At 41.2% G+C, this 14,745-nt stretch overlaps 1 protein-coding gene across 3 annotated transcripts in view; it reads right to left on the bottom strand.

The window, feature by feature from the left end:
* LOC100559498 (two pore calcium channel protein 1) overlaps nucleotides 1–14,745 on the bottom strand; it is a 37,262-nt gene that overhangs the window by 21,889 nt on the left and 628 nt on the right. The window contains exons 2-5 of one of the 3 annotated variants that reach the window (XM_062970669.1): nucleotides 5,065–5,147; nucleotides 4,519–4,633; nucleotides 3,565–3,693; nucleotides 1,598–1,714 (exon numbers count right to left, since the gene is read on the bottom strand). In XM_062970669.1, coding sequence (XP_062826739.1) covers nucleotides 1,598–1,714; nucleotides 3,565–3,693; nucleotides 4,519–4,633; nucleotides 5,065–5,147 — 444 coding nt within the window. Of the gene's footprint in view, nucleotides 1–1,369; nucleotides 1,480–1,597; nucleotides 1,715–3,564; nucleotides 3,694–4,518; nucleotides 4,634–5,064; nucleotides 5,148–14,745 lie in introns of those variants that run through there. The other 2 variants (XM_062970673.1, XM_062970674.1) reach the window with 2 other exon arrangements.

Here is a 14,745-nt window from a genome sequence, read left to right as displayed (position 1 = left end):
CAACGTAAACGGGCCGGCAGAACGTTGGATAAGCGAATATGTTGGATAATAAGGAAAGCTTAAGGAAAAGCCTATTAAACATTAAATTAGGTTATGATTTTACAAATTAAGCACCAAAACATCATGTTATACAACAAATTTGACAGAAAAAGTAGTTCAATACACAGTAATGCTATGTAATAATTACTGTATTTACAAATTTAGCACCAAAATATCACGATGTATTGAAAACATTGACTACAAAAATGTGTTGGATAATCCAGAACGTTGGATAAGCGAGTGTTGGATAAGTGAGACTCTACTGTATATATATTGGGCTGGAGTTACACTGTAATATGTACCTATTCCGACTTACAAACAAATTCACCTTACTAACAAAACTACAGAACCTATCTTGTTCATAACTTGGGGACAGCCTGTACTGGGAAGGACAGGGGTTTCTGAAATGAACAGGATGGAAGACAACACCCACAGGAATGCTTTTTAAAAAAGTTAAAGCCTAAAAACAGTAAACGCAAAAGTCATGACAATTCAAGCCTAGCTCGGCTGAATCCAAACTCAATTTTATGGCATGCAAATGTCCATCCTTTTTTGACAACTCCCCCCCCCCCCCCGCCCAAGGAAAAAACCTAGTCTTCCAAAGGAATAAGGGCCCAAGACTCTTTTGCATAACACAATTATAATGCAACCATTTCACTTGAAATGCCATGACAACAAGCTATGGAATTCTGTGATTTGTATTTTGGTGAGGCAAAGAATTCTATAAATGCTCTTCTGAACTGCAAATCCCAGGATTCCACAAGATGGGACCATGGCAGTTCAAGTGGAATTAGAGTACTATAATTATGTAGCGTTAAAGACTGTTCATGGATCCTTCAGCTCTCACCAGCAGTAGCCAGAATGTCCAATACAAAGCTTTGCTTGTGCATCAAATGAATGAATACATGGGCAGAATTCCAAAAAATGGTTTCAGTTTTGCACTAAATTAGAAAAGTAGAATGTTTAAGTACTGCTTTTCAGACACCCTAGAACTGATCTCCATGCTTGGATTAATGCTAGATATAACATAAGGCAGAAGTACGGTAGCATCAGATATACACTTTGTATTTAGTGTCTCCTGCACTTCAGCTGAGTCCAACATTACCTTTACTTGTTGCCCTTTCTAGGAGAGGTTGCAAGTTCTCAATCTAAGTCCTAAAGCAGAAGAAATGCAGAGAACTAGGATTTCTGCTTCTACTAGCTTTCACTTCAAATTGGTGCATGAAGCTTCTCAGATTAGCTGCTGGTTTCGCCACAGACAGAAATGCCAGCTTCCTCCCAACCCATTATATGCCCCCATATTTTCAACAACTCAATGACTTGACCTTACCTCACGGTTCAGCTTCCCCAAGGCCAGGCCAGGACAAAGCCTGCCTGTTTGCATAGAGAAGAGAAAAAGCAGAAGGTTTGTTTCAAGAGGGAAAGGCGACAGATAGATTTCTGGAGCAGACAAGACAATACAAAATTGAAATAAGAATTGTCAGTTAGTTGTCAGCTAACCAGCTGCTGTTTTGGAATTAGACTATTTGTCCTCAGAAAACCCACACGAATCTCTTACCTGACGACTTTCTGCAAAATTTATTAAGAAAATGGGCCGCAAAGGTCTTGACCACCGGATGCCACGAATGGCTGAGATCCGAAGAGCCCCGTAGACAATTAGGTCGATCAGAGTCACCTGGGGATAGACAGGCAGGGAAGAGAGGGAAATCACGACTAGAAATCAAGGTACTGAAATGTTTGCACAGATTATTTACAGGCTTGTTGTATGTCTTTCAGGCTGTGTAGCCATGTTCCAGAAGTATTCTCTCCTGACGTTTTGCCCACATCTATGGCTGCCATAGATGTGGGCGAAACGTCAGGAGAGAATACTTCTGGAACATGGCCACACAGTCCGAAAGACATACAACAACCCTGTGATCCGGACCATGAAAGCCTTCAACAACAGATTATCTACAGATCAGGTCCACTTTTCTGAGGTGGAAAAAACAATGCTCACAGATTTTGAGTTTCACCTAAGATATCAGCAAGCTTAACTGGACAGATAAATTTTGAACAAGTAAGGGCAGGCTCTATTGTGAGATAAAGGGAGATGGTCAATCACATGGCACATAAATACCTCTGAGAAGAACTCAGAGGTACGTACAGCACAGTAGGAAATACTGTTCTAGATGTCAAAGCCTCATGACACTTACATTTCAAATCATAAGTTCAAGTTTGCTATCCTTGTACTAGATGTTACCTTCTCCATTATCTGGACATGCCTGTGGTTTGTTGAATTCTGTTTTCTAGCCAATCTGCAGAACAGGTCGACACATTCCTATCTGCTAGGAAGTAGTGCTGCACAATCATGTATCACTCTTGCTCTCCCCTCTGTTCCATGCTGGGTGTATCTGACTTATCTGGCTCTGAAAAACCTGTGGGCTGAACCACCGGTGGTTCCTTACAAGTGGACCCTGGATGAAGGATCTGTTGCCTTGACCACCCTGTCTTCATTAACTTCGCAATAATATAAGGGACCTTGAGAATATGGGCACAGCCTCTTATCCAGCCACTCCTGTCCCTCATCGACTAACATTAATGAATTTTGATGACTAGGGTAATTATTTATTCCTGAAATAAATAAAAGAGGAAGAAAGAAAAAAAAGGAATTACTGTTCTGAAAATAATGACTGCTAGAAGAACGGCGTTCCATGTAGTCATACCGGCCACATAACCTTGGAGGTGTCTATGGACAACACTGGCTCTTGGGCTTAGAAATGGAGATGAACACCAACCCCCAGAGTCGGACACGACTGGACTTAATGTCAGGGGAAACCTTTACCTTTACCTAGAAGAACCTGTATGAGTGTGACCATCAGCCCTAGTTAGCATAGCCTTATTTTGAAATACAGTGGTAGCTTCACTCCCAAAAAAATTGGGAATTTAAACACTCCCCAACCCTGCTGTACAACGAACATTTTAATGGCATCCAAAAAGACAGATGGACTGAATTTTGAATTTGGATACATCCTAGATTGAATGCTTGACTGTAGCACATTCTCTTCAAATGAAGGAGAACAACAAACTGCAACAAACCTTAGCATGGCATGGAATAATTCTATATATAATTCGAGCAGATGTTGACCACACAATCATGCTGGAAGACCTAGAAAGTCCTAGAAATGTGTTCCCTTGGATAATTTCCTCCCCTTTATTCATGTTTTTTGTTTGTTTGTTTGTTTTACTTTTATGGGGGGTCCTGTGCATCAAATCCCAAGCAAATATGGAAGGCTGGCTGTACAAGCTTCCTTCAGCTCACTGGATGAAAAACAAGATATAATTCTGACCCAGAAAACATACATAATAGAGTAATTCATTCAACTGCGGACTAAAACTAGACTTAACCATAATTTGAGTACTTGGAAACAAATGAATTTGACATAACTCCTAACTAATATAAGTTGCCTTGACTTCAATGGATTCACAGTATGGCCAAGACTGGATCACACTCCTTACTTGAACCAAACAGTACTTGTTCATACTGACCAATATAGATATCATGATGCAGATATTCTTTGTGTCCTTCCAGAATACACTGCGAGGAGTAACTTGTGCAAAATGGACCAGCCTCCCAAAGAAGACCAAGAGGCATAAAACTTCAACCAATGAGGTAGCCTGATGAAATGGGAAAAGAGGATGAATAATATTACAAAATAACACACCCACATGCTTTCAATCCCTCTTGGTCTCTCCACTTTGGCAGTTGATGCTAGTCTCTGCCAGTGGTCACAAAAATATAAACAGTACGTATAGAAAGTCCACATCGTCCTCTCGTCATCCGATAAATCAGCTGTCCTTTCTACTGTGGAATTTCTATACATTTGAGATATGTTTTTGGTGCTATTTGGCAGGTGCCAATATGTAGTATGCTGTTTATATGGTTCCAATAAACTAACCATTTTGCATCCAGTCTTGCCATGCATGATGTTTTTGAGAATACACTCAAATTCAGTTATCAACCTCTTACCCTGCACTTCTCCAAGAAACTCATGTTATTTTTTCTGTGCCTGCAATACAAGTGTTGAGAGGAGGGTTGAGATTTTGGGTGAAGGGGTGGCACCCTTACCCTTCCTACCTTGAAAGACCACTTTGTTTTGCAGTTATGTGATCACTTTTATTTTTGAAGGTGCATCTGTGCAGATAATTGCATATTGGTATAACCACACCTCCACCTATCACTACTAAAATACCAGCCACTTTGCTTAAAAGTATGGCCCACGTCCTATGAAGCATATGTATATAATGTAGACATGCATGTTCACATGCATGAGGAACTCAAGTGTTCCTTCAGTTTTGTTTAGCTTTGATTAGTCATAAGTTATCTTGAAAAGGTGAAATATAAAAAAATCAAATAAATGAAAAATTAAAAAGGAAAAGCAAGTCTTTTTAAATAACTTCCAAACCAAATCTTTCCTAATTAGATCTTGCCTGCATACTTACCAAGAAGGGAAGTAAATACACAGCAGGTTCCTCAAACAGTGCAAGAGCAAGGTCCACAAAAATAAAGAAGTAGGTGGCTGCTTGCATAGACCAGTGGTTGTAGAGATAGTAAAGCCTGGGAGGAGGAAAATGGTAGAACTGACTGGGCAGAAAGCAACTTGGTCCCATGGTGGCAGTAGCAATAGAAGTTGTTACTTTGGCTTATAAGTTGAAGCTGACTTGCCAGCAATTAACAACACATGAAATAAATAAGTTAGTTTAAGAACTATAACCACTAATTTTCATAGACCTGCTTTGAAACTCTACCAGCAATAATTACCCATATTTAGGTTAACATCTCAATACACCTAAACACAAAGCACCCAGACCATCACCAAACCTTCTTTTACTCAATCCAACTCTTGCCAATGCAATCTTCAACAAAATGAACCTCTGGTCACAAGATTTTGGGTGAAATACGTCTGTTAGGCTTATGAAATGAGAGTGCTTCTCTTGTATATAAGACCACAACACTTTTCACACATGACCTGTATCCATCCAGTTTACCTGACTGCCTTTGGCGAGGTCTCAAATGGGATGTTCCTGTTGTACTGGGCATCATAGACATATGCTGCTGCCTGTAGTAGGCCCTGTTGACAAAGAGGACAACAGTCTTTAGTGTAGATATACCTTGATTGTCACACAACAGGACTAGGAGGTGCTTTGGCCAAGGGTCTGGGTTCGAACTGGAATCGTTTCTGAGATTACATTTCTGATAGTATATGGAACCAAGGGCATGCAGTGGGGTCAGATACAGTTCTTGGACATATTCTCTACTCCAAAGTCATATCCACGGTACAATTCATTTTAATCAATATCTTTTTGGCAGCTCCATACTCCAAAGGAAAGAGCTTCTACGCAACAGCTTCCTTATACTCTTATCTGCAATCACTGATTTGAGATGAGAGCAGAAGGAGTTTGTAGGTTACACCAGGGAACCCATACAAACTGTATCTGGCCCAGACTGGAGGTTCCCTATAAACATTGAACTTAAAGAGACAGATACTATTTTTCCCTCCCCAGTGTGTGTTCTATACTGATTATTTGCCCCTCTTCCACCTTAACAACACATAATTTATTTTATTCATGGGAGCACATCAAATATTGGACCTAAACTCCCAGAAGAAACTGGAGACATGTCTCAAGAAGCTCAAAAGAGGAAGAGTGGACATGTTTTTACAATATGACAAAAGTCTTATCTAGGAATTTTCTAGGTTCTATGAAGGTGATTCTATGAAGCAAATTTCTAGAAAGAGTACTTTCTGTGTCCTGTTTTTGGAGGGCTGAACAATTCCTGGACAGGATACAATATACAACAGTGGTTCCCAACCTTTTTTTGACCAGGGCCCACTTGACCAGGGACCACGCTCCAACATTAGTACCAAAAGATATACGAATCAGGTTTTGATCAACTTTAGATTTGGTTTGGTTAGTTGGGATGCTGATCCAGAAAATTGCATTAGATAGACCACATCAGCTCTAGTTTCTGATACAGAAAATACGCCACCCAGCAGTCGCCATCTGCTCACCCACAGAAAACCATATTTAATAATCTAGAGCTGACGTGTTCTATCCAATGCAATGGTCAGCTCTGTGCAAAGGAGTGGAAATAAAATTAATAAAATTAAAGAAAGAGGAAGGAGGTTTGTGGATCGGATCTTCGTTCTTGAGGCCCACTGCTGGGTAGCGGACCACAGGTTCACTTTTATAGAACCACTGAGATCCAGCCTTGTTGTAGTCACCGTTCGACAGTTAGCAAAAAAGGACTATGCCTTCAGAAAGGGATGTGGGAAAATGAGACCACTATTACCACATATATTACCACATATAGGGAGTAAGCCAAGATGTTCTGAAGGACAACACCAATTACATCCTCAGTTGAGTGCACACTGAAAAGGAAAGGTTTAAAGGCTTTCCTTTTAACATGAGCTAAATCAATTGAAAGGGAACTCATGAGCTATCATTGAAAAATTTATGTTTCTTATGGCTTACTAACTTAACAGCTTTTACTGTTGGCCCCTGTGGTTCTTAATATAAGAATAAGTGCATATGCATAATATTGGTCCTATATAACAGGATCACAGGGTTTTTAGACTTGAAAAAGATAAAGCTAGTAGTTTGAATGCTTTAGCAATCCCGTGCACATACCATACAGGTCCAGAAAAAACACTTCATTAAAGAAAATAGAATTTATTATTAAGCAACATAGGATTGTGTTGCAAGGCTGACTAAGGAATGTATCACATGAGGCACACAAATCACAATAACAGAAAGACAATAGTGTCTATCTTGGACTCACCATATGATTGCTAACCTGGATTTCTTTTACAAACACAAAAAATCCATTAATGGTTTCCTATTGTAAAAGAAATACCCTTGAACAGTATCGCAGCAAGAAAGCGGTGGAAAGGGGTGAGTGACATCATGTGATACGTCCAAGTCAAAGATGCTGCTGTCCTGCTGTAAAAGTGATTTCCCTGCCTGATGTGATATACTCCTAGATTAAATTTCCTTTATGGTGCTTTCCAAGGATGTTGGGCTAGAAATCCCATCATCATCAATCCCCAGCCTGCCTAGAACCCATCTTTTCCAGCTAGCATATGTCAGAAAACAAGAGCAACACCCAGAGTTGCTCATTATGTGATTTAGATTGCATCCTGCAGAACCAACAAGCAAATGCTTCTTAGGCTCAGAAAGCACATCCAGCAAAACATGTGGCAGAATACAAGTCCGTACACTTCAGGGCACGATGCAGTACAATAGTGTCAGCAATTCTTTTCCTTGAAGGTTTAGCTATTAAAATATAATGGTTAACTTTTTAGAGAAACCCAATAGTGGACTTAGAAGGAGAGAGTTTGTTCCCGGGACTAAAGATAAGCTGGTGAAGGCTGCTCAGCTCAAGCCATAGGATCCAAAATAGGAAAGCCGTGTGGGGAAATCTAATATGACCTTGTTTTGTGCTTCCAAAAAGAGAGGAATCAATGCAATCCACTAGCATGCCATTAACATTTTTGACAATTCAGATTGTGAGTAGGTAACAGATGTTGGTGACATGCAACTTCCTCTAGCTCTAACCAAAGTGTGTTAAAGCACTGAGCTGCTGAACTTGCAGTCAGAAAGTTCCAGGTTCAAATCTCGGGAGCGAAGTGAGCACCCACTGTTAGCTCCAGCTTCTGCCAACCTAGCAGTTCGAAAACATGCCAATGTGAGTAGATCAATAGGTACCCCTCCGGCAGGAAGGTAACTGTGCTCCATGCAGTCATGCCGGCCACATGACCTTGGAGGTGTCTACGGACAACGCCGGCTCTTCGGCTTAGAAATGGAGATGAGCACCAACCCCCAGAGTCAGACATGACGACTTAACGTCAGGGGAAACCTTTACCTTACCTTGGTAGTACGAAATCTCCAGCCTATGGTTCATTTGTGTTCCAGAATCAGAGAATTGGAAGAGGCCACAAGGGCTATTCAGTTCAACTCCCTACTGTTCGCAACACACAATCAAAGCACTCCTGACAGATGGACATCCAGCATCTGCTTAAAAACCTCCAGAAAAGGAGACTTCACCAGACTCCCAGGCAACATATTCCACTATTGAATAGCTCCTACCATCAGAAGATTCTCCCTAATATTTAGGTGGAATCTCTTTCCCTGCAATTTGAATCTATGGCTCCATTGTGCCCTAGTTTCCAGAGCAGCCGAAAACAAGCTTACCCCCTCCTCAACGTGATATCCTTTCAAAGATTTAAATATGACTATCATAGCCCCTTTCAGCCTTCTTTTTTTCTAAGTTGAGCACACCCAGCTCTCTAAGATGCTCCTCACAGGGCTTGGTCTCCAAACCTTAATTATTTTGGTCACCTCCTCTGAACACATTCCAGCATGACAATATCCTTCTGGAATTGTGGTGTGCAGAACAGGTCACAGTGAGGTCTGGCCAAAGTAGAATAAAGTGGGATTATGACTTTCCTCGATCTAGACCAGGCATGGGCAAACTTCAGCTCTCCAAAGTTTGGAATTATGGAAGTCCAAAACACCCGGAGGGCCCAAGCTTGCCCATGTCTAATCTAGACAATATGTTTCTACTGATGCAGCCTAAAATTGTGTTGGCTTCTTAGCTGCTGTATCACACTGTTGACTCATGTTCAGCTTGTGCTCTACTAAGACCCCTAGATCCCTGGTTTTCAAGCCAGGTGTAACCCATCCATCAGGCTCACCAAGAACAGAAGTTACCAGGAATGTCTTGATGTCAGGTTCTCTTATTCACAGAGCGACTGAAGAAGAATAAGCAGGGATGATGCTCACTTGGTGTCAGCAGAAAGTAGTGGGATGGCTAAGAGCAATATGTAGGTCTGTCTCAACAAGATAATGCAGCCATTGGGTCAAAGGAAGTGTTGTAGTCCTAGCTGAAGTTCAACCCACCTGCTACACTTGCCTCAAATGCAGCACACAGAATAAGTATAACCTACATTTTAAAGAGCTCTAGCTACACAACAACACGATTAAGGTCAATGCCTCCCAACAAGCTTGCTCTGGTAAAGCCACAGGAAAAGTCTTCTGCTTTGTGGCAACAAAGTACCATTTGATAGGTTCAGAGGGCAGAACTAAATGACTCCTACATAAGGACTATTTAGACGACAAAGCTATCCATTATTGCCTAGATCGGTGCTGCCCAAAGTGGTGGCCTCTGGATTGGTGCCAGTCTTTCACATTTCCAGGAAAGCAAGCCAGCAAGATATGGGATAGAAATGTCAGTCTCTAGGATATTGGATAGGAAAAAAGGGAGCCCCCATATCAGATTGCCTGAGAAGCACTGGCAGTTTCGCTAGCGGCATTGTCTGCTGCTGTTATTTACATAGTCCTGTACAACACTGTGCTTATGGCATTCAATTAGGGTTTTTTTCTGATGGTAAAAGCTGTTCAGCAGTGGAATATTCTGCCTCAGAGTATGGTGGAGTCTCCTTCTCTGGTAGTTTTTAAGCTGAGGCTAGATGGCCATCTGTTGGGAGTGTTTTGCTTGTGCATTCCTGCCTGGCAGGGAATTGTGTTGGATGGTCCTTAGGATCTCCTCCAAATATATGATTCTATTAATTCCTTCTATTATGCAAAGAAGAGGAAAAGATTGCATTACAACATTGTTCCCCTGATGGTTGTTTGAAAAACCCTGAACTTCTTGTATAGAAATACACACACACATACACACACATATATATGGTATATAATTTGCAACTTTCTATAAAGTATATATTATAGTTTATTTTAAGTTATACCATCAACTGCCCTGCAGAAAAAAAATGAAAAACAGCAGTCACATGAATAGACAGAGAAAGAGCCTTTTTCTATACATGCCTCTCTGAGTACTGAGCTCTGTTAAGGGATAGACTGCCTTTATAGTTTATTAACTATAGAAATTCCACAGGAAACCGTAGAGATTCTACAGAACAAGAGATTCCAGTAAAATATGAAGAAGAACTTCGTGATGGCAACAGCTGTTCAATGGTAGAATATGCTGCCTGGGAGTGTGGTGGAGTCTCCTTCTCTGGAGGTTTTTAAGCAGAGGCTAGATGGCCATCTGTCAGGACTGATTTGATTGTGTGTTCCTGCATGGCAGAATGGGGTTGGACTGGATGGCCCTTAGAATCTCTTCCAATTCCATGACTCTTTGCTTCTATGTATGCCAGATAAGCCTCTTTGATTCAGTGATGTAGTAATAAATTTGAACCGCAATTGTTAGTCTGACAGTTCCTCTATCCATGTCCACAAAGAGAGCTTGGAAATACATGCAGCTGTATTAGAACCATATGGATAATCCAGTTCTGGTTTTTAAATTATTATTTTGTGCAGTTTTCTCAAGTGAAAAGCAATTTATGAGAACAAAACAAAAGTTCCTGCAAAGTTTAAAGAACGTTTTAGGAATTTATTTCCCACTAACAGGGGGATTTCAAATTTCAACCTCAATCAGGATTTTGTTGGACACCCATTCTATTCACATTACAGTATTTATATAAAGTAGATCATTTTTTTCACTATCAAGCTGACATTCTTTGGATGATTACTACTAAATGATGTCTTATTAACGCAACACATTAAAATCCTGCAAATCTCTTGGGAAGACAGCTGGACAAATGTCAGTGTGCTGGAAGAAGCAAAGACCACCAGCATTGAAGCGGTGCTTCTACGCCATCAACTCCACTGGACTGGCCACATTGTTCAAATGCCTGATCACTGTCTCCCAAAGCACTTACTCTACTCCCAACTCAAGAACGGAAAACGGAATGTTGGTGGACAGGAAAAGAGATTTAAAATGGGCTTAAATCTAACCTGAGAACTGGGAAGCCCTGGCCTTTGAGTGCTTTAATTGGAAGTCAGCTGTGACCAGTAGTGCTGTGGAATTTGAAGAGGCACGAATGGAGGGCAAACGGGAGAAACGTGCCAAGAGGAAGACGCCGTGTCAAGCCAACCCTGACTGGGACTGCCTTCCACCTGGAAACAGATGCCCTCTGTAGAAGAACATGCGGGTCAAGAATAGGACTCCACAGTCATCTACGTATCCACTGCCACGACACTACACTTGGAGGGCCATCATGCCTTAGTAAGTATTAATGCAACACATTAAATGTGTGAAAACATATGCCTCTCAAAACCAATATATCAGCAACTTTTACAGATAATTAATATGGTGCATCCATGTATACAACCAAATCTATTCTGATAATTCAGTTCTGTTGATCTTCCTCAGAAGATCTTTTGTGGCGCATAATCAATATTTATGGAAATGGCAAAAGATGTGGATCAAAGACATTAAAAGTCTTACTTGTTATAACTTTTCAAAAATGATATATCGTTGCTACTAGTCACCAGAGAGTAGACAATATATATATAGGAGCCAGTAACAAATGCTGGAAACGTTCAAGTGATATTGGGATATTTTCCCAATGTGTTAGACCTTCTGTAAAGCTAAGAAGTTCTGGCTACTGATAAGATCAAGAATGCAGAAAATTTAAAAAATGAAACATGGTCTCAAACCAGAAGCATTCTTGTTGAGTTTCTTTGGCTTTGACAATTATACAGAAAGTCAGCACATGGTGACAGCAATACAAATACTCTGAGCTAAATATTGGAAATATTGAACATCCCATCAGAGGAGGAATGGATTAGTAAATTACTAGACACTGCAGAGATGGACAAGTTAACTCAGCTACTGAAGGAAAACCAATATGATTTGCACAAGACTTGTACATTCTCCTTGACACTAAGAGAAGGGAAGAGGATGTCAGTAGGTTTTGAAGAATAATTAACTTTTGATTAAGGGCCTTTCCACACAGCCATAACCCAGAATATCAGGGCAGAAAATCCCACAATATCTGCTTTGAATTGGGTTATCTGGGTCCACACTGCCATATATCTCAGTTCAAAGCAGATATTGTGTGATTTCATTCAGCTGTGTGGAAGAGATCTAAGTTTAAGAAAGAGATAAGATTTTAAGGAAATTGTGGAGGTTTTGCTTAAATTAGAAAGCTTAGAAATTATGAATGAATTTAATTCAAGAACATAAGGTATGAAATGAATAATTAAAGGATAAAATAATATGTTGTTTTCCTGGCAGTTGGGAACTCAATTTTTAAGGTTTGTATCAGATATCACTATTTATTTATGCATATGCCGTATATGTCTTGCTGTGTTTTGTGGTGTTGGTTTTCAATCGATAAATGTTTTAAACTGCCTATATTTTACACCACTCTGAGATCCTGTAATAAAAAGCACTGTGGAAGTGCTTTAATAAATGAGTAAGTTGTGTCCAGTGTGAGCTATAAGGCCAAGAGCATGGGAGGGAGGAAGAAAGAGAGCCAAACATTCCTACAAGTGCCCCTTGTCCCTTCTTGCAGTAAAATACAATAACAACATACCACAAAATAGTTCGATGTATATTTGGGACACCTAAAATCTTCTGTCTGAGACATCCACTTCATTTTATCACAGGATAGGAATAGTTCAGGATACACAACCCTGTCTCAAAACAGTGATATTAGGCAAACAGGATCTATTTTATGCATTTTTGGCTCGCCCAATAAAGCAGTGGTTCCCAAACTTTGGTTCTCTTTGTGTACTGGACTTTGTTTCCAAGAACTCCTGTCAGTTGGCCAAGCTGGATGAGCTTATGGGACTCGAAGTCCAAAACACAGAGATAGCCAAAGTTTAGGCCCGGGCTGTGGCGCAGGTGGGAGAGCAAGCCAGCTGCAATTAATTGCAATGAATCACTCTGGCCAGGAGGTCATGAGTTCGAGGCCCCTTGGAGCCTATGTTTGTTTGTCTTTGTTCTATGTTAAAAGGCATTGAATGTTTGCCTGTATGTGTAATGTGATCCGCCCTGAGTCCCCTTCGGGGTGAGAAGGGCGGAATAGAAATGCTGTAAATAAATAAATAAATAAATAAATAAATTTAGGGACCACTGTCATTGTTTTATGGATTTTGAATATTATTGTATTTTGCTGTATAGGTAAAGGTAAAGGTAAAGGTTTCCCCTGACATTAAGTCTAGTCGTATCCAATTCTGGGGGTTGGTGCTCATCTCCATTTCTAAGCTGAAGAGCCGGCATTGTCCGTAGATGCCTCCAAAGCCATATGGTCAGCATGACTGCATGGAGTGCTGTTACCTTCCTGCTGGAGCAGTACCTATTGATCTACTCACATTTGCATGTTTTTTAACTGCTAGGTTGACAGAATCTGGGGCTAACAGTGGGAGCTCACCCTGCTTCCCAGCTTCAAACTTGTGACATTCAGTCAGCAATTTCAGCAACTCAGCAGTTTAATTTTGCTGTATATCTGCTCTTAAATCTTTGATCTCTCCCCATGCCACTGCTATAGGGCTCTCTCTCTCTCTCTCAAACAAATAGACTGCTGCTAAAGGGGCTCATTTCAGAAGTTCATCACAATTGAAACCTCACAATGGAGGATATGGTTTTTGGGAAGTGGCCATAATAATGTGAGTAAAAAAAGCGAGCCTCCTTCCATATAGTTCTTTGCGAAGGAAAGAGGGGAAGGATGAATTGCAAAATACAAGGTGTCCCCCTAAAAGATATACTGTACAGGTAATTCCCACAAGATAAGTTCTATAGGTTTCTTTTTAAGCCAAATTTGGTTGTAAGTCAGAACATGTACATTTTTAAACGTATATATATGCAAGCTTTGGAAAGCATAGGGGTTAACACTATTTCTGGAATTTCTTTCGAATAATATAAAGTAGGCATGGGCAAACTTATATATACTAGGCATAGGCACATACAAGGTACAGGCCTAGGCAAACTTGGGCCTTCCATGTGTTTTGGACTTCAACTCCCACCATTCCTGACAGCCTCCGGCCCCTTCCTTTTCCCCCTCAGACTAACAGCGGGCGCTCATTCTGCTCCTGGGATTTGAACCTGGCACCTTTTGGTCCACAAGTTCAGCAGCTCAGTGCTTTAACACACTGTGCCACCAGGGCCCCTGCGTGTTTAGTTAGTAGTTATGAAGGTCCCAGGTTCAATAAGGTCCCAGATTCAATCCCCTGGAGCGGTGTGAGCGCCCGCTGTCAGCCCCAGCTCCTGCCAACCTAGCAGTTTGAAAACATGCCAATAGGTACCGCTCCGGTGGGAAGGTAACTGCACTCCATGCAATCATGCTGGCCACATGACCTTGGAGGTGTCTACGGACAACACCGGCTCTTCGGCTTAGAAATGGAGATGAGCACCAACCCCCAGAGTCGGTCACGACTGGACTTAACGTCAGGGGAAAACCTTTACCTTTACCTTAACACCCCCAATAAAGGATTCCCCCCCCCCGCCCAGGCGGGAAGCAGCCAGGCTTTGAAGCTGCAAGGCCATTCAATGCTAATCAAGGGTTGTTGTATGTTTTCCGGGCTGTATGGCCATGTTCTAGAAGTATGCTCTCTTGACGTTTCACCCACATCTATGGCAGGCATCCTCAGAGGTTGTCAGGAGAGAATACTTCTAGAACATGGCCATACAGCCCGGAAAACATACAACAACCCTGTGATCCCGGCCATGAAAGCCTTCGACAACACAATGCTAATCAAGTTGGCCAATTGCAACATTCACACTTGCCTCAGGCAGACAAGAGTTCTTTCTCCCACCCTGGACCTTCCACAGATATAGAAACCCCACTTGCTAGTTTCAGAAAGACCTTACAACCTCTG

The sequence above is a fragment of the Anolis carolinensis genome, chromosome 1 (assembly GCF_035594765.1).
Source record: "Anolis carolinensis isolate JA03-04 chromosome 1, rAnoCar3.1.pri, whole genome shotgun sequence".
NCBI classification, from domain to species: Eukaryota; Metazoa; Chordata; class Lepidosauria; order Squamata; family Dactyloidae; genus Anolis; species Anolis carolinensis.
Note: the sequence above shows the minus strand (reverse complement) of the source record. Positions and strands in the feature narration are given on the sequence as shown.